The sequence below is a fragment of the Aspergillus aculeatus genome (genome assembly GCF_001890905.1).
Source record: "Aspergillus aculeatus ATCC 16872 unplaced genomic scaffold ASPACscaffold_2, whole genome shotgun sequence".
Lineage (NCBI taxonomy): Eukaryota > Fungi > Ascomycota > Eurotiomycetes > Eurotiales > Aspergillaceae > Aspergillus > Aspergillus aculeatus.
In genome coordinates, this window is record NW_017962977.1 from 2712347 (window position 1) to 2739040 (window position 26694).

A 26694-nucleotide genomic window follows, 5' to 3' on the forward strand; every position below is an offset into this window, starting at 1 on the left:
TGTGGCTAGGCCATATAGGTACTAGGTAACTATTGTGGCTGGGCCCCGCTAAAGGCGGTGAATCGTTAGAGCAGCCTCAGGCATTGAAGTAAGTATGTGGGGTCCCAAAGAGAAGCTGCCGACATCGGCACTTATTCGCCTGCCCCTCTTGACTCATCGCCTCTCGCCCATCGATAAACTACTAAACTTCATTTCTTTCCCCTCCCCCCCCCCACCACCATTCTGACTGCAATCATTGAATTGGACTGCAATCATGGGTGCTGAATCAGTCTCCTTACAGGAGCGTCTTGAGCGATGGGCTCAACGACTACAGAATCTTACTGTCTCCCCCCTCACAAGAGATTATCCCGACAACCACAAGCAGGAGCTTCCCAAGAGAGCAATTGAAGCCTTTGAGTCAATTAAGCTGTCCCAGGGTTCTCAATCAGCCCTCGAGAAGATCTCCGGTTCCTCCTCAAGTTTCACTGTCTTCCTCACTGCTTTCGTTGTTCTCGTTGCCCGTCTGACCGGCGATGAGGACATCGCCATCGGCACCAGTTCCAGCGACGATGGCCGACCTTTCGTTCTCAGAGTCCCAATTGAGGCTTCGGAGACTTTCCTCCAACTCTATGCTAAAGTCAAGAAGGTATAGTCCTTGTTCATGAAACTTGTCCCCTCCCATTCTCATCCTGTTTTATGTAGGCCTTCGAAGAAGGAGCTTCTGAAATCGTACCTTTGGGCAGCCTAAGAAACTACATCCAAGAGAAGTCTGGCTCCGAGCGCTCCCCTATCCTCTTCCGCTTCGCTGCCTATGACGCACCCGCTGCCTCCCAAGACTATCCCGCCAACACCTTCGAGACCACCGATCTTGTCCTCAACATTGCTCCAGTCCTTGCCTCGGATGACTCAACATCTCAGGCCGAGTTGGGAGCATACTACAACCAGAGATTATTCTCCAGTGCGAGAATCTCCACCATATTGAAGCAGCTCGCCAAGCTCGTGGAGAATGCGACCAGCAACCCGGAACAGGCCATCGGCCGTATTGATTTCATGACCGAGGATCAGCAGGCATTGCTTCCCGATCCCACCTCTGATCTGAATTGGTCCAAGTTCCGTGGTGCCATCCATGAGATTTTCGCCGCTAATGCGGAGAAGCATCCCGACAAGCTTTGTGTGGTCGAGACCAAGTCGGAGCGTTCCCCTCACAGGGAGTTTACATACAGACAAATCAACGAGGCGTCTAACATTCTGGGTCATCACTTGGTTCAAGCTGGTGTTGAGAGGGGCGAGGTTGTCATGGTTTACGCCTACCGTGGTGTCGATCTCGTGGTTGCTGTGATGGGTATCCTCAAGGCCGGCGCAACCTTCTCCGTCATCGATCCAGCATATCCTCCGGAAAGACAGTGCATCTATCTGGATGTCGCTCGTCCTCGTGCATTGATCAACATTGAGAAGGCTACCAAGGATGCCGGTGAGCTGTCTGATGAGGTCCGCTCATTCATTGACAAGAACTTGCAGCTTCGTGCTGAGGTTCCCGCGCTTGCTCTCCGCGACGACGGAACCCTTGAAGGTGGCTTAGTCAATGGACAGGATGTGCTGGCCAAACAAGTGTCTCTGAAGGCTCAATCTGTCGGCGTCGTGGTTGGTCCGGATTCTACCCCCACCTTGTCGTTCACCTCCGGCTCTGAGGGCAGGCCCAAGGGTGTCCGGGGTCGTCATTTCTCCCTGGCATACTACTTCCCGTGGATGTCGGAGACCTTCAAGCTCAAGCCTAATGATCGTTTCACGATGCTGAGCGGTATTGCTCACGATCCGATCCAGAGAGATATCTTTACCCCTCTCTTCTTGGGTGCTCAACTACTTGTTCCTGCTCGCGAGGATATCCAGAATGAAAAGCTCGCCGAATGGATGCGCGAGTACGGCGCTACTGTCACTCACCTTACACCTGCCATGGGTCAGATTCTGGTGGGCGGTGCCTCAGCTCAATTCCCCGAGCTTCACCATGCTTTCTTCGTGGGTGATATCCTCATTAAGAGAGACTGCCGCTCCCTTCAGGGATTGGCTCCGAATGTCAACATTGTCAACATGTACGGCACGACCGAGACGCAGCGTGCCGTCAGTTACTTTGAAATCCCTAGCTACTCGAGCGACGAGGGCTATCTGGATACCATGAAGGATGTCATTCCAGCTGGGCGGGGTATGCTCGACGTTCAGATGCTGGTTGTCAACCGCTTCGAGCCCAACCGCATTTGCGCCATCGGTGAAGTGGGTGAGATCTATGTCCGCGCTGGTGGTCTTGCAGAGGGCTACCTTGGCTCCCCGGAGTTGAACGAAAAGAAGTTCCTGACCAACTGGTTCGTGGACCCTCAAACCTGGACGGAGAAGGACAAGGCCGAAGCACAGGGCTCGAATGAACCCTGGAGGGAGTTCTACTTTGGCCCAAGAGATCGATTGTATCGCAGCGGAGATCTCGGCCGTTACACCCCCACCGGTGAGGTCGAATGTTCTGGACGTGCAGACGATCAGGTCAAGATCCGTGGATTCCGTATCGAACTGGGCGAGATTGACACTCATCTGTCTCGTCACCCGCTTGTCAGAGAAAATGTTACTTTGGTGCGTCGTGATAAGTTCGAGGAGCGCACCCTGGTCAGCTATTTCGTTCCCGACATGAGTAAGTGGGCATCATGGCTGCAGCAGAAGGGTCTTGAGGACGATGAGTCCGCTGAAGGCATGGTTGGCATGCTCAGACGATTCCGCCCCCTGCGTGACGACATTCGAGACCATCTTCGCAGCAAGCTTGCTAGCTACGCTGTGCCGACCGTCTTCATCCCCCTTAAGCGCATGCCTCTCAACCCCAATGGCAAGATCGACAAGCCCGCATTGCCCTTCCCTGATACTGCAGAGCTCAGTGCCGCCGCGCCTCGGCGCAAGTCCTCGGTGGCGCAAGCCCTCAGCGAGACGGAGCAGGCTGTGGCCTCAATCTGGGGCCAGCGCATTCCTAATGTGACCGCTCGTATGATTAGCCCCGATGACTCGTTCTTCGATTTGGGAGGTCACAGTATCTTGGCTCAACAGATGTTCTTCGACGTTCGACGCAAGTGGCGCGAGATCGATGTCAGCATGAACTCCATTTTCCGCAGCCCTACCCTCAGGGGCTTCGCTGCCGAGATCGACCGTCTGCTGAATCTGGAGTCGTTCGCTAGCAACGACGAGCGTAAGACCGCTGCTGCAGAGCCCGCAGCTCCTGCTGAGCTCGATGACGAATACTCGAAGGATGCCCGCAAGTTGGCAGAGACTCTGCCCGCTTCGTTCCCTACTCGCACCGAGCCTATTCTTGCATCCGAGCCCACCATTTTCCTCACCGGTGCCACTGGTTTCTTGGGTGCTCATATCCTCCGGGATCTCTTGACCCGCAAGTCACCGCAGGCGAAGGTTGTGACTTTGGTGCGCGGCAAGACAGACGAGCAGGCGCTCGGCCGCATTCGCTCTACTTGCCAGGCGTACGGTTTCTGGGATGAAGCCTGGACTAGCCGGCTCCAGTGCGTGTGCGGTAACCTGGGCGAGCCTCGGTTCGGTTTCTCCGACGCTCTTTGGGAGGACCTAACCCAGCGTGTGGATGCCGTCATTCACAACGGTGCTCTGGTTCACTGGGTGTACCCCTACTCCACCCTCAAGCCGGCCAATGTGCTGGGTACCATTGACGCTCTCAAGCTCTGCGCCAGCGGCAAGCCCAAGCAATTCTCCTTCGTCAGTTCGACCAGTACCCTCGACAGCGACCACTATGTCTTGGAATCTGAGCGGATCGTTGCCGAGGGCGGAGCTGGTATCAGCGAGGCGGACGATCTCGAGGGTAGCAGCGTCGGCCTTGGAACCGGCTATGGTCAGAGCAAGTGGGCGGGCGAATACCTCGTGCGGGAAGCTGGTCGCCGCGGTCTCAAGGGTACCGTCGTGCGTCCTGGCTACGTCCTTGGTGACTCCCAGACCGGAACTACTAACACCGACGACTTCCTCATCCGCATGATCAAGGGCTGTATCCAGCTCTCCGCCCGCCCCAACATCAACAATACCGTCAACATGGTGCCCGTCGACCACGTTGCTCGCGTTGTCATTGCGGCCGCCTTCCAGCCCCCTTGCACCCCGATTGGCGTCGCCCAGGTCACTGGTCACCCTCGCCTTCGCTTCAATCAGTTCCTGGGCGCCCTGCAGCTCTACGGCTACGAAGTGCCCCAGGTTGATTACGTTCCCTGGTCTAAGGCCTTGGAGCAGTACGTCAATGACGGCCAGCACGATGACCCCGAGTCTCAGCACGCATTGTAAGTCATTAGCCACCCCATTCTCTTTTCTTGAAGCTTTGCACCCGAACAATTACTAATATTGCCTCAGGATGCCCCTCTATCATTTCGTCACCTCCGACCTCCCCTCCAACACCAAGGCTCCTGAGCTCGACGACGTCAATGCTGCCGCCTCCTTGCGCGCCGACGCCGCCTGGTCCGGCATTGATGCCTCCGCTGGCGCTGGTGTCACTGAGGAGCTGGTCGGTCTGTATGCGGCGTACCTTGTTGCTACCGGCTTCCTTCCTCCGCCCACGGCTGTTGGCGCCCGCCCGCTGCCGACGGCTCAGTTGACGGAGGACCAGAAGAAGGCCCTGGCTAATGTTGGTGGTCGTGGTGGTGCTTCCTAAAAGTCGCACTCACTTCTTGTTGTGTGTTAGCGTTTCGTTTATTCTAAGGGAAGGGAGTATCAAAAGTTTCATGAGTCTATGGTACGATATGTGTATGGCATGGTACAGTATGCCACGATGTTCTAGGCATTTTATCTATGATCACAAGTCGAGGGAGTAGATAATATTAGAGAAGAATCTTCTTACTGTTACATGGACAGTCTACGCAGCAACAATATTCAGTTGCCACAGCCTCATCTCCTTCTGACTCGATGGTGAGTCTGCGTATCTGAGACAAAGACATGCTGCACAGTACATAAATCTACAAAAATACTGTTCTTTTACTTTAAAGGCTCTTGAGCTGCACTATCATGGTCAGCATCAGCGCTATACTTCCCCACGATGGCACTCGAGAGAGTCGCCCGACCACTGTACGTGGTGGCCACGACCATCACTCTGCTGTTTGTCTTTGCATCTTTTCTCCTCCATTACAACTCCAACGCGCACCTCAAGCCTTCAAGTCTACGCAAAACAGCTCTTCGCGTGATTATCGTCCAGTGCATATCGGCTTCTTACATCTCTGAAGTGATCATTATCTCCCGACAGCATCATGGACTTGATCCAACTCCCGGCCATAACTTCGCAGCAGTCGCCACTGCGTTCGCATGGGCTACGACCTGCCTCCGTAAGCACATCCTCGTCGCAGAAGCTACTGGTCTCAGCGTAATCGCCCTCCTCTTTGGCATTCCTGGCCTGGTTCTTGATGCCATTCACCTGGATCGCCCAGCAGTGTACCAAACCCTGATCGTCCTGTATTCCATCCGACTACTCTTTGTTAGCGGCGTGCTTGCGAACTGTCTACTCCACACCCGTTCACAAAGAAATCCCCTCAAGAGCGAGGAAGATGAGGATATAATACCGTGTCTGGACGAAGCCAATGGCCATTCCGCACACAGTCCGATCTCCTACGGCACCACACGGACAGATGGCATCAAATCTTCCTGCAGTGAATATGAAGGCGATTCAGAGACCTCCTCCGACGAGGACGAGGACGACGATTCTCGCACCAGCCAGCTCCGCAAGACCGCAGCTGGATAGCATACATCCAGAACTTCCAGGTCTTCCTCCCGTTCCTGATTCCTCGGAAGGATCGCAAGGTGCAGGCCTGCCTCCTCGTCTGCGTTCTCTGCCTCATCGCCGACCGCGTGCTGAACGTCCTGGTGCCCCGCCAACTGGGCATTGTCGCGGACAAGCTCTTCGCCCGGGAGTCGCCGTCCACGGAGCTGGGCATTTACATCGCGCTCAACCTCCTGCACGGCCAGTCGGGCGTGGAGATGATCCTCTCCCTCGCGAAGATCCCGATCAAGCAGTTCTCCTACCGCCAGCTAACAACCACGGCGTTCAGCCACGTCATGGACCTGGGCATGGACTTCCACTCGGATCGCGACTCAGCCGAGGTGATGAAAGCGATGGAGCAAGGCGAGGCGCTGACCAACCTCCTCGAGGTGGCGCTGCTCGAGATCGCGCCCGCCATCCTCGACACAGGCGTGGCCTTCGTCTTCCTGTACCGCAAGTTCACCTCCACAGCGGCGCTGAGCATGCTCATCGCGACGCTGGCCTTCACGGCCGTCGAAGTCATCAACGCCGACTGGAACGTAGCCAACCGGCGGCGACAGACCCGCGCCGAGCGCGCCGAGGCGCGCGTCCTGCACCAGGCCATCCAGGACTGGCCGACGGTCTTCATCTTCAACATGTTCCAGCACGAGCGGGCGCGCTTCGGGGCCGCCGTCGACCGGCATCTGCAGGCCACGCGCGCCTGGTCGCAGCGCGACGGCTACACGACCGCGCTGACGGAGGCCTTCTTCCCGGCCACCTTCGCCCTGCTAGCCACCCTCGTCGCGCGCGAGGTCCAGGCCGGCCGCGCCTCGCCCGGCGACTTCGTGTTCCTGGTCCAGTACTGGGACTCCCTGGTCTGGCCCATCAAGTACCTCTCCAAGGACTACCGGTGGCTCGTCGCGGAGCTCGTCGGCGCCGAGCGGCTCCTCGACCTCCTCCGCACCCAGCCCACCGTCACCGACGCGCCGGACGCCCTCGCCCTCGACCCGTCGACAGTCGAAGGCCGCATCGAGTTCAAAAACGTCACCTTCTCCTACGCCACCGACAGACACCACCACCTCCCAACCCTGCAGGACATCACCCTCACCGCCTCCCCGGGCCAAACCATAGCCCTAGTAGGCGCAACCGGCGCCGGCAAATCCAGCCTCACGCAGCTCCTCCTGCGCGCCTACGACCTGCCCCAAACACCCGCAGGCGGAACCATGACCCTCGACACCCACGACATCCGCACCCTCACGCAATCCTCTCTCCGGCAAACCATAGGCGTCGTCCCCCAGAATCCTCTACTGTTCAACACCTCCATCCTCGACAACCTCCGGTACGCGCGGCCATCCGCCAGCATTCCGGAAATCCACGCCGCGTGTCGCAGCGCCGCCATCCACGAGAAGATCCTCTCGTTCCCGAAGGGCTATGCCACCGAAGTCGGGGAGCAGGGGGTCAAGCTGTCCGGCGGGGAGGTACAGCGGCTGGCGATCGCGAGGGTGCTCCTGAAGGATCCGGCCGTGTTGGTGCTGGATGAGGCGACGAGTGCGGTGGATACTGGATCAGGCGACGAGTGTGGTGGATACGGAGACGGAGTGGGTGGTGCAGCGGGCTTTGTTTGGGTCACATACTTCGGGGGACAGTAGGGGTGAATATGGAGGGAGGGTATGGGGATGAGGAGGAAGAGGAAGCGCACGACGTTTGTGATTGCGCATCGGCTTTCGACGGTGGTGCGGGCGGATTTGATTGTGGTGTTGCATGAGGGGAGGATTGTGGAGAGGGGCACGCATGAGGGATTGTTGAAGGAGCGGGGGCGGTATTTTGGGCTCTGGGAGAGGCAGTTGATGGGCGAGAAGGAGATGCCTTTGGTGGATATAGATGGGAGTTCGTTACCTTAAGTTGGGGCTGTTTTGGCGTTATCTTGGTCGGATGCTTTGATATACCACTTTTACTGTTATAGAGTTCATTTACGGTCATTCACCGAATCATAAATCATGCATGATCATCAAATCAAACGCAAACTATCTAGCTACCGCGAAACAATCAACGCGAAGGACGCAAAAAAGCAATTGAAGCGCAAAATCATTCTTCATATCTCGATCCGCAGGATGCGACCCATCTTACCCTCGACATCATGGCTGTGGTACACACAGCTCAACAACACCAGTCTAGTTGGTGTACCAGGTGGAATCACCGGTGCAAGTCCCCTGGAAGGTGAAGGAAGAGTTGGTCTGCACGATACGGGCAATCGGCTTCTCCGCCTGATCGGTGGGGTAGAAGTCGATGATGAATTTCTGTGTCAGTCGGACTGTCAGCAAAAATGCTCTCCCTGATGTGTATGGTTTATACTCACGTTCGCATCCATGTAGACCTTGATGCTCTGGTTTCCTTGAAGGGTTTGCTGGTCGTCATAGTAGACAGTTGCGCTAATCATTGTGAGACGTGATGTTCAGATTCTCAAGACAGTACAAATGTGACGGGGCCTGTCCATTGCACAAGAGAATCAATGCTGGTGGTACTCACTTGATGTAAGCATGGTTCACCCGGAAGAACCCCGCCACCTCGCCCCGGACCGACTGCCCCATGCTCTGGGAGGTCAGATCGAAGCTCAAGTCGACCCGGCTGATGTCGACCTTGCCCCGGATCCGGTCGTGGTAGTTCCAGTGGTAGCAGGAGCACTCGTGCGCGTCCCGCAGCGAGGCCTCCAGCACCTGACGGCCCAGGGGCCGGCTGACCTCCTGCTCAAAGGCCTTCTTGATCTGGGTCTCTGAGACGTCGTGGCCCGCGGAACCACTGATCGTGACGCGGCGGAAGAGAGCCAGGAGCTCGTCGTCGGCGAGGCCGAGCTGGGGGGCTTGGAGAGCCACCATCGCGGGTGTAGGAGCAGTAGTAGAGCGGGTTACTGCGGTGGCCATCTTGCTTGATTGAGTTGGGACTCTGGTTAGTGTTGAGGTGATGAGTAGGAAGAGCTTGTTGTTCTGAAGGTTGGATGGTGGTGCTGATGATGAAAGACCTCTGGAGAGGGCGATGTTCGTCCCTTATATAGACATTTCAGGTGATCAGAACACTGGAGATAGTTTTCGAGTCCTGGTCTTGACCGGAAGGACAGGAAGATGGTTGATGCGTGACATGATGTCGCTCTCGAAGCGATTCAGATTTTGAGTCCAATGGTTTTGGCAGAGACGAGTTGCTACAAACTGCTATCTGCGCGGCTTTCACACTGCAGCTTCATGTTGCAAACTCGTAACTTGCGGTGTTAGGCACAAATCCACACTCTTTGAAGGCCTGCTTCTCCTAGCACGTTAGCTTTACATTGCGCGTTCTCCAGCTAGCCACAAAGCTGACCAGACATGGAACAAGATTGCGTCGAGGCATCTATACGCTTTTCATTCGGCAGTTGGCAGGCACGAAGAGCATTGACGGTTGGTGTGTATGTTGACCATAAATCCAATCACTTGTCGCTATTGAAGATCATTCGTGGAGAACTCTGTTTGCATACGAATGAGGTGTGTGTTTGACACTTGCAAAGCTGCAACTGCTGACTCTACAAGGCCTCCACCTGTTTGGCATCTGCGGCTAGTAAGAGACTGGGCAGCGAGAGAATAGTTCATAAGGTAAGTAGGTTCTACCTCAATGCAGCCGACCAACGGCACAAAGATCGATGAAGTGGCTTATCCATAGCCATCAATGCTTGATGTGATGAAAGGGCATGGAACTAGCATAGTTTTGAGTAGAAACAAACCTCGACAGGCACAATTAACGGCATGGTGAAATGCAAGCTGGATTGTACACAAGCACTTATGGAAGATGGCCTTTCGGGGTGGCACGCAATACTACGGCGTTAAGTCTGTTCCGGTCGATGTGAGCAAGATTGCCATGCACTGCTCAGTTTCACTAGTACCAAGCCAAAGTGCGAATCTCTCGATACTCGGTGATTAGGCTGCGGTTCGCATTTTCCAGAGCAGTGACCGAGGCGGAGCGGGGATATGCACAACACAACAGGGGTAAGGCGTTCCCTGCAGGCTCTGCAGACGCTGCTGAGGAACCTGTTGAGTTCAACTAATGAGCAGCTGAGAACGCTGCATTCAGGCCCAGCTTGCGCATGATCATGGATCATTTAGGACGAACCGTTCGTCGTGCTGGTCCTGCCGTGGCAGTGTGGCAATTGTTCCAGTGACAGCTGGCGTTGACGGCCTGGATTTCAGCCAGCCTCTTGGTCATCCCGAGCACTGACACGGCCTTTAGATTCGCTGTGCAAGGCAGAGGGTTGTGTCACCACCCACTCCACGTGCGGAGGGCTACACAATATCGTAAATCATGGTTCTTAGCACGAGTGGTGACTGGTCTCGTCAGTATCCTCTCGGAGGGCTCTATGATCTGGAAGTCCGGGGCAAGCGTCCACGTCAGCAGCGCCAGCCGCTCATAGCTTTCATTTGGCGGCTGTCAAAGTGGTTCATTGCTTTTTCTCAATGTGGCGAGGAGCCTGTTAGCAAATAGAAAAGCTCATGCTACGGTGAGGATAGGTGTCTGTTGTTGCGCGCAGACATTCCTGGATCGGGCAATCAAGACATGCCCGAGCAGAAACTCAAGAACTATCAAGCATGACAAATTGAGATGGGAGGTGTTTGCAAAAGAGAGAGAAAGAGAGATAAAGATGAGGAAGAGGGTGAGGGAGAGAAGATGAAGCTAAAAGGGAAGGAGGAAGACGAGGTCGGTCACGGGACTCTCTACCTTCTTCTTTTTCTTCTTCAACTTCTTCTACATAGTCCTGACAAGGCTACTAGCATCAACGATCTACTTGCTTCTCTCCGCGATCTACAAACACGTCCCGAGAGGCAATTCCGACGTGCCCCAAGTCTCTGCCAAGCCCGAGGGAGTCGCCGGCAATAAGTCGGCTGAAGAACATCGCCGCTTCAGGGTTTCGGCAGATCAGAGTGGAGAGAGAGGCGAGAGGATACGAGTCGCGGAGTACGAGCTCAGAGCTTCTACTCCGGGCTATACCCGATTGATTAGAAACCCCCTCCGCGGTCCCCACTATGATTCATGTTCTTTTCCTTTGAACTCCTATCTCTTGTCACTTTCAAGAGCATCTCCGCTGAAAGTAACAATTTGAATCACTTGTGTAGGTGCCTGTGCAGCTTCAACGAGGTATCCGCCTGGTCCGGTGCTAACCGCCATCAACCAGAACCAATAGCTCAACCACAATACATCATGGCTTCTGATATGGAATACGTCCGGTACACCATCCCTATAGACTTGCAGTGTGAAGCACAATTGAAGCACAATTCACCTGCTAATAACATGGACATTACAGTCTTGGCAACTCCGGCCTCAAGATCTCCAAGATCATCCTGGGTACCATGTCCTATGGCACCAGACAATGGCAGGACTGGGTACTGGACGAGGAGGAAGCCCTCCCCTTGATCGAGCACGCCTATAAGCGCGGAATCAACACCTGGGATACGGTATCTCCCTTAACCCCCACATTCTGATGGGATTCCCGATCACCCAGCTGACAGCCCGATCAGGCTGACGTCTATTCCCACGGTCGCTCGGAGGAGATCATCGGCAAGGCGCTGAAGCAATTCAACATCCCGCGTGATCGGGTTGTCATTTTGACCAAGTGCTTCTTCGGCGTGGACGATGAAGGGGGCATGCCTCCCATCTCGGCCTGCGGCCGGAACGACGCCGGATTCGTCAACCGCGTTGGCCTTTCTCGTAAGCACATCTTCGATGCTGTGGACGCCAGCGTCCAGAGACTGGGCACCTATATCGACGTGCTGCAGATCCACCGGCTGGACCGCGACACGCCTCGCGAGGAGATCATGCGGGCGCTCAACGATGTAGTTGAGAGTGGGAAAGTGAGATATATCGGCGCCAGCACGGTAAGCACGCCCATAAAAAGAGAGCACATACTGCCACGATGACTGTCCCCAATGTCTACCACATCCGTGTACTAATTATTTTGACCATCAAGATGGCCGCCTGGGAATTCCAGACCCTGCAGAACATCGCCGCCCGCAACGGCTGGCATCAGTTCATCTCCATGCAGAACTTCCACAACCTGCTGGCCCGCGAGGAAGAGCGAGAAATGATCCCCTATTGCCAGGACGCGGGCGTGGGCCTGATCCCCTGGTCGCCCATGGCGCGGGGCGTGCTGGCGCGGCCCTGGGGCTCGCGCTCGACGGTGCGCGAGTCGACCGACGGCGCCCTCAAGTTACTGATCCGCAGCCGCGAGACGGAGGCCGACAAGGCGATCGTGGACCGTGTCGAGGAGCTCGCCCAGAAGAAGGGCGTGAGCATGGCGCAGATCGCCATCGCCTGGTCCCTGAGCCACCCGAAGGAGAACCCGATCCTGGGCCTCAGCAGCAAGGAGCGCATCGACGAGGCCGTTGCGGCCATCAAGGTGCAGTTGACCGCCGAGGAGATCAAGTATCTGGAGGAACCGTATGTCCCTCGGGCAGTGTCGAGCTTGGAGCGGTGATTTCGAGGCGCGTTAGATTCGAGGTAGTCTTTGTTTTCTGTTAAAATAAAACATTTTCTGCATGAAGCAGCCTTCCTACGCTCGGGACACAAGTCCACCGAACTGGACCTTCATACTATACTACAAATACAAACCCTGGGTGATTAACTCGCCATGCGCATCGCGTGAGACTATCACTGCTGGAAGTAAGGCAATCAGAACAAATATGCTATAGGTATATGCCATTGATAATCGTGGTATTCATTCGCACAAGGGCTAAAGTGAGCTGAGATAGATAGGGTTCGAACGGGTGGAATCCGTCACACAAATAAGATATCAAGATATCAGACAATCGCACAAGAACCAAGAACAAAGAAAAGGTTCGCTTGGTCCCATGGAAAAAAAATATTATCGACAGTAACGCTCCAGCTCCTGGCTCTTGTGTTACGAAGACAATATTTCGCAATGGTCGATGATAGTTGGACATAGAACAAGGAAAGAGAGGTATAGGGGTATTGCTCAACCTCTGCAAGAGGGAGGTGGAATGTATGGAATTGAAGATGGCGCCTCGCTGTACTGGGTCTTTCTGGCTAGCCATGGCCAGCACCAGGTGGGACAAGGGGATATAAGAGTGGAGGTGTGTGGTCAATGAGGTCATATCAAAAGCACCAGGCTTCTGTTTCTCTGTCGTGGGACGGATGTATTTCAATGTGAGTGGGTACTTTTGCGGATGATGAAGTCGAATAGACTGCTGAGTCGATGTCGACGTTTGCCCTTGGGTGGAGTCGGTTCAATAGATTTGTTGTTCGATGGAGACGCATTCCCATTTGCTCGGTCCGGTTGTGGTGGTGGTGGTTGTTGGGGCTGCGGGCGAGGGCTTCTGGTACCTTGCGACCGGTCGATATCCTTGTCGGGCGCTTGCTTCAAGTCCGGCGCCTCGGGCTTTCTGCGGTGGGACCAGCGTCTGCGCGTGCTCGAATCTTGTCGAGCCGGGGTGGGCGTAGCGTTGGCATCCGCGTCTTGGACGGGCTCACGAGTGCTGGAAAGCGTGCTGTGGCGGTTGAGGCGGCCGAGAGTGCCAGAGGCACGTCGGTTGGTCCGCTCAATGAATGCTGCTCCGGTTGAGTTGGAACGTCTCGATAGACGCCCGAGCGTTGATTGGTCGGAAATTGTGTTGGGGGGTGATGACATGCAGCTGGATGTGGACATGCGGTGTTGTCTGCGGTTCGTGGCGGCGGGGCCTGTCGGATTGCTGACCTCTTCCTCCAAGGACCGATCGGTTTCAGCCCTAAAGGCTGTCGGGGAGCTCTGTCGTGATGGACAGCGGGATCTGGGGTTGAGCGTCGAAGCGGCGTCGTTGTAGCTGAAGGTATGCGACCAGCCCTCTCGGAAGGCCACCCAGAAGCTAGTAACAATAATCAACATGCGCAGGTCGTCGTCAACAGGCATCCTTCCGCTCAATGGCTCGTCCATCTCCGAGAGGTCGCTGACCACCGACATGGCAGAAGTAGGGGAAGCGATCCCCGAGGTGGCCGGTATTGAGTACTCGTGGAATACCTCCAAATGGTTCCGGGTCATCGTGGCGAGGACAGGGTGACGGCGGGTGTTAGGATTGATCACGCTGAATGTGAAGCGCTTGCTGTCCTCCTGGAGGCCAAAATCGGGGGGCGCCGATACGCGACGGTTCTTGCCTCCCCGCAGCACCCATCGCAGGACCTGGATGCCTTCGTCGGTTTGGGCCACGAACTCGTACGAGCCATTGGCCAGTGGTGTCGCCTCCCAGACCGGTCCATAACTAAGGCAGATTTCCGCCTTGCCTTTCGATAATGCATCGTCCGTTAACAGCTGGCATATCGTTGCGACAACTTCACGGTGCTCTCCGTTTTCTTCATCGGAGCTCAGATGCCGGTCGGCAAAATCGCCTTGGCTCTGTTCATAGCGATCGCCGGTGACGACGATAAGGTCGTTGGGACCAAGCCCTTTCTTGCCGCGAAAGATGGTTGGGAATTTGCGGGCCAGTCTAGGCAGAAACACACTTGACGGGAGGACGTCCAAAATGGGTAAGGGACGCGGGGTTTGTGACACCTGTTGGAGCTGTAAGAGGAGCTTGGGTCGGAGTTTCAGTCGCCTGTGACGTGCGTGGGATGCGGGATGCGCTAATTGGTATGACGTTTTAGGTCGCGACGATTGTTTCCTAGTCGAATATGACCGAGCGATCCTCGAGGAAGCTAGAGTCGGCCCGACGGTCGAATGCTCGTCATCGCTCGACAATAATATCTGGTCTACTGCAGGTGGCCTCGACATTGCACGTGGGTGTTCTTGCAGCGGCGGCTTTTCTGTTTCTGTCACTTTGCGCCGGCCGTACAAGCTTCCCAGACCCCAGGTTGGTAGCGTCGCGAAGGATACAGGCGGCGAGGAATGGCGCGACGAGGTCTGGAGATCGGATTGGGGACCAAGAACGTCGCTGTCGTGAGCTGCTGCTGCATCCGCGGTCAATCCAAGGTTGAATAGCATTTCTTTTCTGGGCTTCAACCACGCCTATCGGTGCTCCGGACTACCATTGACCAGTAGTAGTACGGCGACAGAGGTGGAAGCGCGCCTATAGTTGGTGGCCGCGGACAATAGGTTGTTCTCGTTAAGAGCTAAATGTCGAAGCTTCGTTCAATAGAAAATCGAAAATGGTGAGATGATAGGAAATGGAAAAAGGAAAGTGCATCAGCAAAGAGCAGAATGAGAATGAGAATAAGAGTGTGATGATTGTTGGCCGTGGCCTGCACGACAATGAACAGTTCGGTAGCAAGCGAGGCTGAGGCGGAGGCTGTGAAATCGGGTGGGGAAAGGGGAAAGGAAAGGAGTGAGGTCAGAAGTGAGAGAGGGGGGAGAATAAAAGAATAGGAGGAGAAACGAAGTCCCGGAAAAGTTCACGTCGGACAAACGTGGAGAAATCTATAGATCGTGGGACGAAGGAGGCAAAGAATGAGTGGGCGAGAGAGTGGGTATGAGTAACGAGTATAAGGAGGAGGAGGGAGGAGAATGAAGAAATACGGGTGTAAGGATGGATTGTCAAGTATACGTAGTAGTGCTGCGTAGTGCTGCTGCTGCGTAATGATGGGGGGGAAAGCTTTTCAGCCTTCAGCCTTTTTGCTAATTCAGCCTCTCGTTTGCTCGGGCAAGGGACGGTCGGCCTTAATAGTTAGAATAAGATCCCACCAGAATTGTCCACCTGGATGACTGCTGCATGTCAGACGAAGGAGATCGTGGATCAATAATGGAAGGAAGTGGACGGTGGTCGGGATGAAGCACCGGAGGTTAAAAAAAAGGGTCAGTGTCATTCGGTAATTAATATAAGTATCATAGAGAAGTCTCATGAGGGGGAAAACTCAGGGAAGGGAAAAGAGAGAAAAAAAAAATAAAAAAAAAAAAAAAAAGAAGAAAAAAAGAAAAGAAATTCGATGATGGGCCAACAACGAGCCAAAGTAATGATCATTAATCATGGATCCAGTTGACTGGATTTATTCAGTTTTCCCCGATCTATCAGGATGATTTTTAGGTTCAAGGAACAAATCATGCTGCTGCATTTATGGAGCTGTGAAGCGACCAGACTAGACGGCGATCTTCGGCACCCACACTTAACCACTATCCCTTTGAACTTGGTAGACGGCTCGTAATGATTTTTCAACATTTCAGCCCGTTACGGAGCCCTTCCTCCGGTAGCTATGGGGCATAATGAGTTATGCATGGGGCGAAGACACAAGGAGGGGCAGGTAGGTTTAAGGTATGTACAGTAGTCAGTAGTCAGCAGTCCAGCAGTCCAGCAGAAGACTACAGTATTGTACAGTACGTACATCAGTACGTACAGGCAAATAACTACTAGGTACTCAACAACTACAACTGAATAACTCCGCTGGCGTTCGGAGGTGGAGGAGGTGCAGCAACCTCCGTCGTCCGTGACTCTGGGCGGAAGAACGGATTTTGGCAAGACCTTCTCCGTCACGGAAGCCGGAAACGCCGACCTGCCGTCTTCTGCTTCGGAGCCTCGGCCTCGCAACTATCCATGGTTTATGTTAGAATTCGACTGCCCCAGAAGCATAAGGCTGAATTTGCCTGTTTCTCGGTTTCGACGATGAGCCCGGCTGACAGATCATCGCCAGGAATCACCTAGATGATACCATACAATCAATCCACTCTAAAACTCTTACAGAGTATCCTCACTGATATCTTATGACAAATCTGGATAACATTTGACTAATTGACTGAAGGATTGCAAAGTTTGGATAGTTAGTCATTTTAACTGACTCATTGCAATCTGCATACTACTCGAGAAAACTTGTGAGAGAAAATTAGCTGCCAGGTGCCAACCGACTCCGACCGAGTCCGTTTTCTTGGCTGGGCCAGTGCTTGGCATTTCACTTAACCACAATGAGGGTCTAGCAAATTTCTGTATTTCGCGCAAATTTTACTGTGCAGTCTCGTGGATCTGGCCGGAAAGTCGGTCTGTCCAAGCAATTGACTGGCCAGTACCTGAGTATAGATAGCTTCTGATGGTCAGCTATCTTGTAGCAGTCAGTCCACGGGGCAACCCGAGCCAACCTCCTCGAGTATCACTCCAAATCCACGGCAACAGATGGGCCCATCGTATCCCTTTTCAATGGATTGAGGTGGCCATTGGTCGGTACAACAAGCATTCCGCGTGATCAAACAGTGGGGCTCGAGCTCAGGAGGATCTCGAACAGAGGTTGCATAAGGCCGACATATCCAGCAGAAATTGAAACAGAGGCACAGTAGTGCATGCACATATACAAAGTGGTGTACTGAACACTGGCCGAGTACATCATGCATTGAGCTCCTCATCATGAGAACCTATGGAATTGGCACGGAAAGGTTCTGCATCCAAAGAACTTCAGAACAGGTTGACTCGGGTTAGATGAGTAAGGTATGGCTATTGACCTTCCCTATCGAGGATGCCCGTAACGTGCTGCTTGCGTTACCGGAGATCCGAACAACAGAACACTCCAGATGAGAGGGGTGACCCAGTTGATCCGGTAGGGCTGACTTGTCTGAGCCTCTGAGGGGAGGAATTATTGGAGGAGGGAGTTCTCACTTCCAAAAAACTTTCTCCGCGATCCGGAGAACCTTGTCCTCTGACATCATCATTATCATGAATGGATATGATCCTTATGTAGTCTGACGACTAGATTGGCATAAACCCCATCCCCGCTTGTCTATCTCTTGAATGTACTACTACGTATGTACTACTATGTATCAGTAAACTACTAAATTAACTAAATTACTACACTAGATCGCACTCATGTCACTGCAATGGAAAGAAACGCCACCCTCGCCATCAGGATGCAAGGCATTACGTATTTGTGCACCGCCATATGCTGAATAAGACACAGCTATGCTTGCCGAACTTTCCGATCCGTTTAGCCACGGCTTGGCTCAACGCGTCTTTAATCATCCCTCCATGTTCACTTCTTCATAACCAATACATACTTACCTACCACCTCCACTTACCTCGGTTATTGCCATCATCCCATGATTAGAAGGTAGTGTGAAGTCCTGCGTTAGACCATCACACAGGATTCATCGCGTTATCCTCGATCGAGGCCACAATGACAGCCATCTAGAAAGGCACATAGAATATCGCGTGGATAGGGAAGACCAAAGGGTGCATGCATAGTTTGGATTTGCTGATGCCTACGGATAATATGAGTTCATCAACTTACGCAGGCTCGCGAGCGGCGAATCGCCCCAGCATCCTGGATCCCGCCCGTCCTATGAGAGGCTTGACAATCGCTTTCTGTCTATGGAAGGTGCTGATATTCCTGGTCATCGTCTCGTGCCCAGGACTGGGCTACGATACCTCCACAAGCCATTTTTATGAGTACCACGATACCAACAACTCTGATGTCATATCAGAGGACATCGAAGATCTACTCCTCACCGTTCCACGAAAGTTCGTCCGGTGGGACTCTATCTACTTCTTGCATATAGCTCAGCAGGGGTATGTCTTCGAGCAAGAGTGGGCATTCGGCTATGGCTACACTCAAGCCTTAGCTTACCTGACTTCCGGTAAAAAAGCTTCTTTTCTCTAAGCAAACCACTGGTAGCCACTAATTGCCGATGTAGTTCTGCAAAACCTCACCGGCTTGGGAGGAGGGGTTATAATAGCGATTGAGGCGATCCTACTCTCTCATGTTGCACACTACCTCTCCGTTCTTGCGCTCTATAGACTGTCCGTTAATGTGTTTGGAAACGACAGTACCACGCAACGACTCATCTGCCTGCTGTCCTCAGCTTTACATATAATTTGCCCCGCCGGAGCATTTCTTTCGGCTCCATATGGAGAGTCACTGTTCTCATTCCTGAACATAACTGGTTTCTATCTCTACTCTTCCGCTTACCTGGATAACAAGAATGGCAGGCGTCTGTCCGGCGATTTCAAAACACTTTTGTCCGCTGTTCTGTTCTCTGCAGCAACGACTGTTCGCAGCAATGGTATCTTAAGCGGGATATTGTTCGCCCATGACGCTTTCCTCCAGCTTCGACGGGTCGTGTCACAGAGTCTGTCATTGAACGCCTGTGCGCACCTGCTGGTTGCAATCGTGAGCGGTTGTATCATTGCTCTGGGGCTCATTCTCCCTCAGTATATCGCTTACACAGCATACTGTGGGGATGACCCTAATTCCCGGCCATGGTGCCAATGGTATGTTCCGAGTATATATGGTTGGGTGCAAACCCATTATTGGTATGTGATTGTCTACCTCTGGGCTGCACCAAGTACACTAATCATAGGAATAGGAATGTGGGTTTCCTTCGGTATTGGAGTATCTCGAACCTTCCACTATTTGTTCTTGCGATGCCCATGCTGGCTATACTGTGTCGCTCGTCTTTCTGGGCACTTGACATGGCTGTCCCTTTTATTTATCCAAGGGCTCTCAGTGGTGTTGATCACGCTTCATCGTCAGCTACCACCGCCTCATTGCTCCTACGACTGGCTGCGCCGCAGGGAATCTTGGCTTTGCTGGCCCTCACCAGCTATCACGTCCAGATTATCAATCGGATAGCTTCCGGTTACCCACTGTGGTATTGGTACCTTGCGTACTTGGTTTCTGGAAATTGGGGCCAAATTCCCCCTTCAATTCAACATAGCCGTACGTTCACAGGTGCGGTGCAGGGCATGGTGGCATATGCTTTAGTGCAGGCCACATTATTTGGATCATTTTTACCACCAGCCTGAGGTAGCGATCCAAGCTAAGAAGAAGGCTTCCAAGCCACCACATACTAAGTATATGCATTTCTAATTCCGCGGCTGGTCATATAAAGCTGTCAAACTTTGAATACGAATCATTGTCAAATGAGAAGAACAAAAAAATAGAAAGACAATCAACGAAAAGATTTCAGCACTGTAGAAATGATATATTCTGTAAACGTGATGGAATTGAGGGAAAATCCTTTGGGCAGGGAAGAATGCCTGTGTGACAACAGCATTACTAGTTAAATTGCCAACCCAATTCCCCCGCCTTTTTTCTCACCTTTCATTTAACCTTTTGCTTTAGCCCACCGATCCTTGCTGAGCGGTTGTGCACGGAGTCTTAATTGGGGTTCTGTTTGGTGGTAGGTCGCTCTGGAGTCGGACCCATCGTTAGTTAGGCTGCCGGCTGTTACGTTATGTGGAATTATGTCATCACCGATCTGACAAAACTGACCCAGACCCGACTCAATGATACCTCCAACTTCGGTCTGCTACGCGTGAGCTTCAAGATATCTTACACAACCCACACTATTACCATCTTTACCTATCCTTGGATTCGAAGCTCGCTCGCCCACAAAGCTCGTGCTCAAATTCACTGGGCTTCAGAGTCTTCTCCCTTAACACTCTGTACATTTTAAGCTCGTTCATTGTTTCGATTCTGGAGCTCTTGGTTTCCGATCGCCTTACTAGCGGAGCACACCTGGATCGCATATGCGAAACAAACCGACAGCAGGTCGTTGTTTGGGCATCGATTCTTGCATCTAAGCATCAAATCGCGACCGACCTCCATGTGTAGTGTGCGAATCTTCGATCTCTCTTCAACTTCTCCGTGGTTGAAGTTTGCGGATCAAGCCTAGCTAACAAGCTCGAATCCCTAGAATCCGACCTCATCTGAACCATCTCCATCCTCGTTATCCTCATTATTCTCCACAAGAACATAAACGCTTGACAGTCTATACAGCGATGGACCACCCAGGCTCTAAGCCCATCCTGACATCCGAAAACTTTCACAATACACATCACCTGTCTCGAGCCACCTCTCCAGGAGGTGAGCCTGCGGTCATGAATGGGGACGGTGAGCCTAAGGCGCGAGTCCGCCCACGCACATATCCTTACTTCAAGTATCTACCATATTCGCTCGAGGACGAACCAGAGAGGGATAAAAACTTTCGCGAGATCCTCCGACAACTGTACATAGCAGTGGAAGCTGGAGATTTCAGTCCCGGCGCTGTGCACTGGACAAGAGAGCTCAGAGGGTGGCTGTCACTAAAGTTCGATCCTACTCGGACGCAACGGGTCAATCTTGTGAAACTGTACTATGAACTCTCCCTCGCCCCGGGAATCGATCCCAATGTTGCGGAACGATTTGCGAGCATGTTCATGCTGCTTACCAAGTATGCACCCTTGTTCCAAGTCTTTCACACACGCATCACTAATGACATTCGCAGGCGCAAGCACTACCTGAGACCCGTCAAGGATTTAACGCTGGACTGGAAGCCCTTGTATAGAGAGCTGAAATCCTTTGTTCTGCCGACCGAGTCGGGCTTGGTGCATTCATCGAATCTGAAACGGAACATCAAGACTTTGACCAAGCTCTGTGCTTTCGTTCAGCTGTACATTGATCCATGTGAACTGCCGGCGATGCTCGAAGAGTTCCTCCCTCACTATACGACTTCCTTCTCAGAAGGTGCCTTCGTTGTCGTCGGCTTGATCAACCTGATGTTGCCTACATCTCCCCCGCCCGAGTCAAGAGAGGATTTGCTTCCTCAGCACTACATGCCGACCTACTTCCATTTATGGTCGCTGGTCAGTCGGTCGAAGACGTTCGATATTACTTTCTTGGACTACCTTTCTCGTCTTGCTCGGGATTCCCTACCAGCTAGCCATATACCCTTCTCGGAGCACGGCATTTTTACACCGGATCAATCCTCGCTCATTTTCACCGCTATTTTGCGACTACTAGAGATCCCGGTGGGACAGTCAACCTCTCCCTATAGTGCTCTTGTTGATATCTCTTCCGGGTTGGGTATCATGCTTGACCGTGACACACGAAAGCATCCGGTTGCACATCACATTGCTAGGTGGATTGTGATGTCGCTGTCACCAGCATGCCTCGATGCCCAGGAGTCGATCCTGACCCAGCTTGAAGGCCTTGTTCAGGCGGTAGAGACTTTCTTCCATCCGTCCAACTCTGGCGGCTGGACAAAGACCTTGTCGCAGTTGGTGTACTACCTGGCGGATTTCTTTGTGATGCGTTGGAACCGCGAGCGAACTGGCGAGATGGAGGTCCCACAGGAGCGCAGGTTGACTGAGCCCCTCAAACGTCGCTTCGTGCTTTGCCTGCGCGACGTGATATTCATGGGCATTTACGCCAAAAGTGGCACGGCCATGAGCTTCTCTTTGTCTACGCTGCAGAACCTGGCCTTTCTAGAACCCCACCTCATCCTTCCCGGGGCTCTGCAGCGCATTTACCCCTCGCTGCAAGGACTTGTGGAAGTTCACCGGACCACCTCATCTCTCCGTGCTCTGCAAGTTCTATCGCGCATCATCTCTAGAACCAAGGGCTACCGCTGCCATATGACTACTCTTCTTGGGCTCGCACTACCAGGAATTGACGCCAATGACCTGGAGAAGTCCTTGCACTCCTTGTCTTTCATTCAGGCTGCTTGCTACAATATACCCATGGCCGACTTGACCCAAGGGAGAGAAGATGTAAATTGTAACATGCTTGCAATGCAATGGATCACCGGCGAGATGGAACGCATGGAGGAGGAGGGTGTTGACATCAAATTGAACTATGATACCGAGTTGGACGATGAGACTGAAGAGATGATTCTTCGCTCGTCTACCTGCGGCTTTGGAGACTTCATTGTCTCGTTCTTGGGTCGTGTCTTCACACTTCTGGAGAACCTGCCAGACGTGAGTAGAGTTCGAAACGGCTCTCCTGAAGAGAACATTGTGAACACCCTGCCGGCCACCTTCATGCCACTGCTGTCGTCTCTTTCCCCCGAATACTATGATATCGCCTTGTCCAAGGTTGTCGATTTTGTTTCCAACCATGTGATTCATCAAGCTCGCGATGCAATGGCCTTCATCTGTAACTCAGTCTGCAAAGTGAACCCTGCAAAGGCCTTGAAGCGCTTCATCCCCGTATTGACGCAGGCCATTCGTACCGAAATTGACGACAATGGTGCGGGGTCGACCAGAACGACAGGAACAGATGTCCTACCTCGAGACCGTGGCCTGGTGTGGAACGTTAGCATGCTCAGCATGTGCGTCGTTCATGTCGGAGATGCCGTACTGGCTCACAAGAAAGAGCTCTTCGATATAGCCGTCTATATGCAACAAAAATGTCGGGGAATCCCCACAGTACATATCTCCAACTTCATACACCATCTTCTTCTCAACCTAACGGGTACATATACATCGGACTACTCTCTGTACGAGCCTGACGCTGTCGCTCAAGGCATACAGCCCGAACACTGGAGCTATCAGCAAGATCCTTGTAAACTGAGTGTAAAATGGCACGTGCCGAAACGTGAGGAGCTTGAGTTTGCCGTGGAACTCTTCCAGAATCAGGCAGAGTCTGCTCTGAAACAGCTACAAGCACTGACCGATGAGACCTCCAGTGTGAAGCGTGATGGGAGCGGTAAAGACTGGTCGGATGAGGTGACTCGGAACCTGGTGCTGCTACGTCTCATCCTTTCCGGTATCTCTGTGCTTCTCGACCCTAATGCTGCATCTACAACTACATCGGCTGGGCTTTCCGACGGGTCGACTGATGTGCAGATGGCGGACTCAAAAGAAGCTCCAAGCGATGATGAGGATCCTGACTCGGCTCTCGATAGCTCTGAGGATTCCGCAGTCAGGGATACTTTCACCTACCCTACTGGGTATCCTTTGATTGAGAATGATAAGCTGTACACAGCCATTCATGACATCAGAGAAAGGGCAGGGTGGGTCTTGCACGACGTGCACAGATTCCTGTCTGACAAGCAAGAGGACGATGTTCCATGCTTCGCAGCCCTTTACTCGGCTTACCGCTCTTGGTTCGTTGACGTTGGCATTGAACGTTCTGCACACGTCCTAGACAGAGTCACTCGACTTCTTGCGGCCGACATCCATCCTTATAAGATGAGTGGTCTGCGAAAGGAATATCCCCGTCCTTTGCTCGTACGAAGGGCGAATGTATACCATCTGCAACGACTTCGGCATAACGCAGCCCCTCGCCGCCGTTCCAAGCTTGATGAGATTCTACTTTTAGATATTGCCGAGTCCTGCGTATCTCTGTATACCGAAACTCGACGCAACGCTCAAAGCGCAGGAGAGTCGGCTCTCAAAGCTGTCTGGGGATCCCGTCTGCTAGTGATTCCCCCTCTCTTGAAGGCTCTTCAAAAGGGTATTCAGGAGAATGATCATGCTCGTATCAAGGGTGCCTTATTTTCCCTATTATTGGGGAGTGTCGCGAAAACCGTTGGGCGCCACTGGAAGTACGCTCCCGTTCTTATTCGAACATTCATCGACGCGAGCGCTGTAGACAAACCATCTGTGCAGAGAATCTGCTCAAGTGCCGTCTATCAAATCATGGAATACGGGCGTGCCATGGAAAGAATGGCCGTTCTCGACCGAGACATCATCGAGTCGATTGCACCGGGTCAAGATGTCCAGGGTGAGATTGATCAGAAGCGCGATGCCATCAACAAGAAACGTGTCCTCATCGAGAAGAAGAAGGCAGCTTTAGCGGAGGAATTGGTCAATCTGGCCAGGGTATCTCATTGGAAAGTCGCAAGTCGAGCAGCCACAATCGTGATCACTATGGGGCTTAGGTTCGACTACGTTGCAAGCGAAAACCTGGTTGAGCTCGTGACCCAAGGCTCGATTGATGACCACCCGGGACTGCGCGGCATGTACTCACAGGCTCTCATCGCGTTATTCACGATGATAGACGTCCGGGCAATCTGCAGCCACGATTACAAGAATTACATACTTGGCCACCAGCACTTCCCCTCCAAACTCAAAGTTGCAACCAAGCGCGACGATCCAAATTGGACGAAAGAATACTTGGCGAGCTTTGCTAACCCAGAAGCAGAGTACTACGTCGATCATGATTTCCCCGGTTGGCTTGTTTGGGCAGACAGTATGCCGGCGTACAAGTCGAATGTGAAACGTGATATCGAATATGACGAAGTCGAGTGGAAGGTTCGGGCGCATATGGGTAAACTTTTCGACAGAGCCTGGTTCTCCAAGTTCTTCATGTATCTGAAGCAGGAACCCCGGGACCCTTCGGCTGACAAGTTCCGCATGCCCTGCGCAATGATGCTTCTCTACGCCTTCGAGCTGATGCTCCGTGACGAGCTTACAGCAGCTACGTTCAAAGACATCCAGGAAGAAATCGAAGCTGTCTTTGAGGACGGCAGTGACAAACACCAACATCGCGCTACTGCAGAGATTCTCGGGGCTTTGGTGAGCTCTGTGGCCGATACCAGCGTGGAGAAGCGGACTTTGGTCTGGGAATATGCCTTTCCCATTGTGCAGAAAATCTTCACTGATGGCCTGACTCCCGAAAACTCTGGGTACTGGACAACCTTCTTGCATATGATCCTACAGTGCCGAGACCCGCGCAGAGCTTGGCCTCTCGTCGACTGGCTGGCAAGTTTCCGGCTGGACATGAGCACCAATGCAGCATTCAAGGAAAGCTCGAAAATCAATCTCTTGCATCAGTCAATCATTGACGCAGGTTGGCATTTCCAAATGGAGAAGCCGATTGTTGAGGATTTCCTTGGACATCTTGATCATCCTTACAAGGGAGTTCGTGAAGCCATGGGACAGACCCTCGCAACTATCTTCCGCACCAGGTATCATGAATCTTACGCTGACCTGAAACGCCTTCTCGATGCGCAGAAGTCCGCGTCTCCAGTGGGTACATATCCTTATCTCCCCACCGAAGATTTTACCAAGATGATTCGTGAAGTCTTCAGCCGTATTGAGACATGGCGGCAAGCCCGCACACCCGGTCAACAAACGCCTTCGTCCTATACTTCTGGATGCAAGACCGTTTTGCTGTGGCTTGATTCCACCCTTTCGTCCCATGAATGTACACAATTGGTGTCGTTCTTCCCTGATTTGTTCACGGGGCAGCTTCTACACATGATGGATGTCAAGGAAGACCCAGAGCTCCAATCCCTGGCCTACCACGTCTTTCGTCACCTGCCTAACATTCCATACCCCGCCGAGCATAACTCGGAGTTTATCAAAGCCCTCATCCACATCGGGCAGACATCTCCTTCATGGCACCAACGTCTGCGTGTCATGATCAACATTCAGATCATATACTTCCGTCGTCTGTTCTTACTGTCTGCGGGCGATCGTGACAAGCTTTTTGAGTGCGTGGCTAGCATGCTCGAAGACCCACAGCATGAGGTGAGAGTGGGAGCATCTGCCACCCTGTCTGGAATGATCCGTTGCTCTCCTATTTCGCTCCGGGAAGAGATGGTTGCCCGACTGAAGAAGCGATTTACTAAGGTCTTGGTTGAGAACCCTCTTCCTAAGAAGCCCAAGGCACTCCGCTCGGGTATCTCAACGCCAGTCTCCTCTGGAGCAGGTACTCCGACCCCAGAGCACACCCGACTCATCATCTCCAGACACGGTGCAGTCCTGGGACTTGGGGCGCTCATTCAAGCGTTCCCCTACAACAGTCCGCCGCCCAGGTGGATGCCTGATGCTCTGACCACACTGAGCGTCCGAGCAGCTAGCGACCCTGGCATTGTCGGATCGAGTGTCAAGTCTATTATCAGCGAGTTTAAGAAGACCAGACAAGATACCTGGCACATTGACGCGAAGGTAAGCTATCGCCAAACCCGGGAATCCCGTAAGGTCACTCTCGCTAACATCGCCACAACAGGCATTCACGTCGGACCAGCTCGAGGATCTTTCTGGTGTGCTCTGGAAGAGTTACTTTGCATGATGCAACTGTCGCACAAAGCGTGAATGAACGAATATACGACAAATTGACAGGGTTGTTTTGCGACGCTCGGCGGATGACTTTATCGTTTGCTTAGGTAGTTGTAGCAGTAGACATTCGTTTTTATTTGAAGACCGCATGGGCATTGAGTTGTGTTAAATAATCACTAATATTATCGATGACTCGTAATGCACTACATTTTCATCGCATGTCCGAACTCCTTTAGGAGTGTACTCAAGTAACAATGGGCTTTAATTGATTAGTCATATCTTAGT

At 52.9% G+C, this 26694-nt stretch overlaps 7 protein-coding genes across 7 annotated transcripts; 5 read left to right on the forward strand and 2 right to left on the reverse strand.

Moving 5' to 3' along the window:
• The first annotated feature begins 183 nt into the window (after positions 1-183).
• aarA (L-aminoadipate-semialdehyde dehydrogenase) lies at positions 184-4962 on the forward strand. Its single transcript, XM_020195649.1, has 3 exons — positions 184-625; positions 682-4292; positions 4363-4962. The coding sequence occupies exons 1-3, from the start codon at positions 254-256 to the stop codon at positions 4658-4660; spliced, it is 4281 nt and encodes a 1426-aa protein (XP_020060523.1). The 5' UTR covers positions 184-253; the 3' UTR covers positions 4661-4962.
• Positions 4963-5041: 79 nt separating this feature from the next.
• On the forward strand, positions 5042-7383 carry ASPACDRAFT_57514 (ABC transporter ATP-binding protein; the record flags this gene model as incomplete). Its single annotated transcript, XM_020203254.1, has 2 exons — positions 5042-5645; positions 5738-7383. 2 exons carry the CDS (start codon positions 5042-5044, stop codon positions 7381-7383), a joined length of 2250 nt encoding a protein of 749 aa, XP_020060524.1.
• Positions 7384-7738: 355 nt separating this feature from the next.
• Positions 7739-8817, reverse strand: ASPACDRAFT_1853096 (uncharacterized protein). Its single transcript, XM_020197294.1, has 3 exons — positions 8261-8817; positions 8091-8163; positions 7739-8031 (listed from the first exon to the last, which is right to left on the reverse strand). Exons 1-3 carry the CDS (start codon positions 8650-8652, stop codon positions 7906-7908), a joined length of 591 nt encoding a protein of 196 aa, XP_020060525.1. The 5' UTR covers positions 8653-8817; the 3' UTR covers positions 7739-7905.
• A 1998-nt stretch (positions 8818-10815) lies between these two features.
• ASPACDRAFT_112575 (aldo/keto reductase) lies at positions 10816-12436 on the forward strand. The gene is made up of 5 exons (XM_020195650.1): positions 10816-10859; positions 10923-10974; positions 11052-11202; positions 11266-11622; positions 11715-12436. The coding sequence occupies exons 2-5, from the start codon at positions 10949-10951 to the stop codon at positions 12219-12221; spliced, it is 1041 nt and encodes a 346-aa protein (XP_020060526.1). The 5' UTR covers positions 10816-10859; positions 10923-10948; the 3' UTR covers positions 12222-12436.
• A 469-nt stretch (positions 12437-12905) lies between these two features.
• Positions 12906-14714, reverse strand: ASPACDRAFT_39805 (uncharacterized protein; the record flags this gene model as incomplete). The annotated part of the gene is made up of 1 exon (XM_020200656.1): positions 12906-14714. One exon carries the CDS (start codon positions 14712-14714, stop codon positions 12906-12908), a length of 1809 nt encoding a protein of 602 aa, XP_020060527.1.
• Positions 14715-17475: 2761 nt separating this feature from the next.
• On the forward strand, positions 17476-19723 carry ASPACDRAFT_112577 (DUF409 domain protein). The gene is made up of 3 exons (XM_020195651.1): positions 17476-18275; positions 18333-18951; positions 19005-19723. Exons 1-3 carry the CDS (start codon positions 17912-17914, stop codon positions 19441-19443), a joined length of 1422 nt encoding a protein of 473 aa, XP_020060528.1. The 5' UTR covers positions 17476-17911; the 3' UTR covers positions 19444-19723.
• A 497-nt stretch (positions 19724-20220) lies between these two features.
• On the forward strand, positions 20221-26579 carry ASPACDRAFT_75678 (proteasome activator BLM10). The gene is made up of 4 exons (XM_020204511.1): positions 20221-20255; positions 20337-20852; positions 20907-26298; positions 26360-26579. Exons 2-4 carry the CDS (start codon positions 20422-20424, stop codon positions 26420-26422), a joined length of 5886 nt encoding a protein of 1961 aa, XP_020060529.1. The 5' UTR covers positions 20221-20255; positions 20337-20421; the 3' UTR covers positions 26423-26579.
• Positions 26580-26694: the final 115 nt, after the last annotated feature.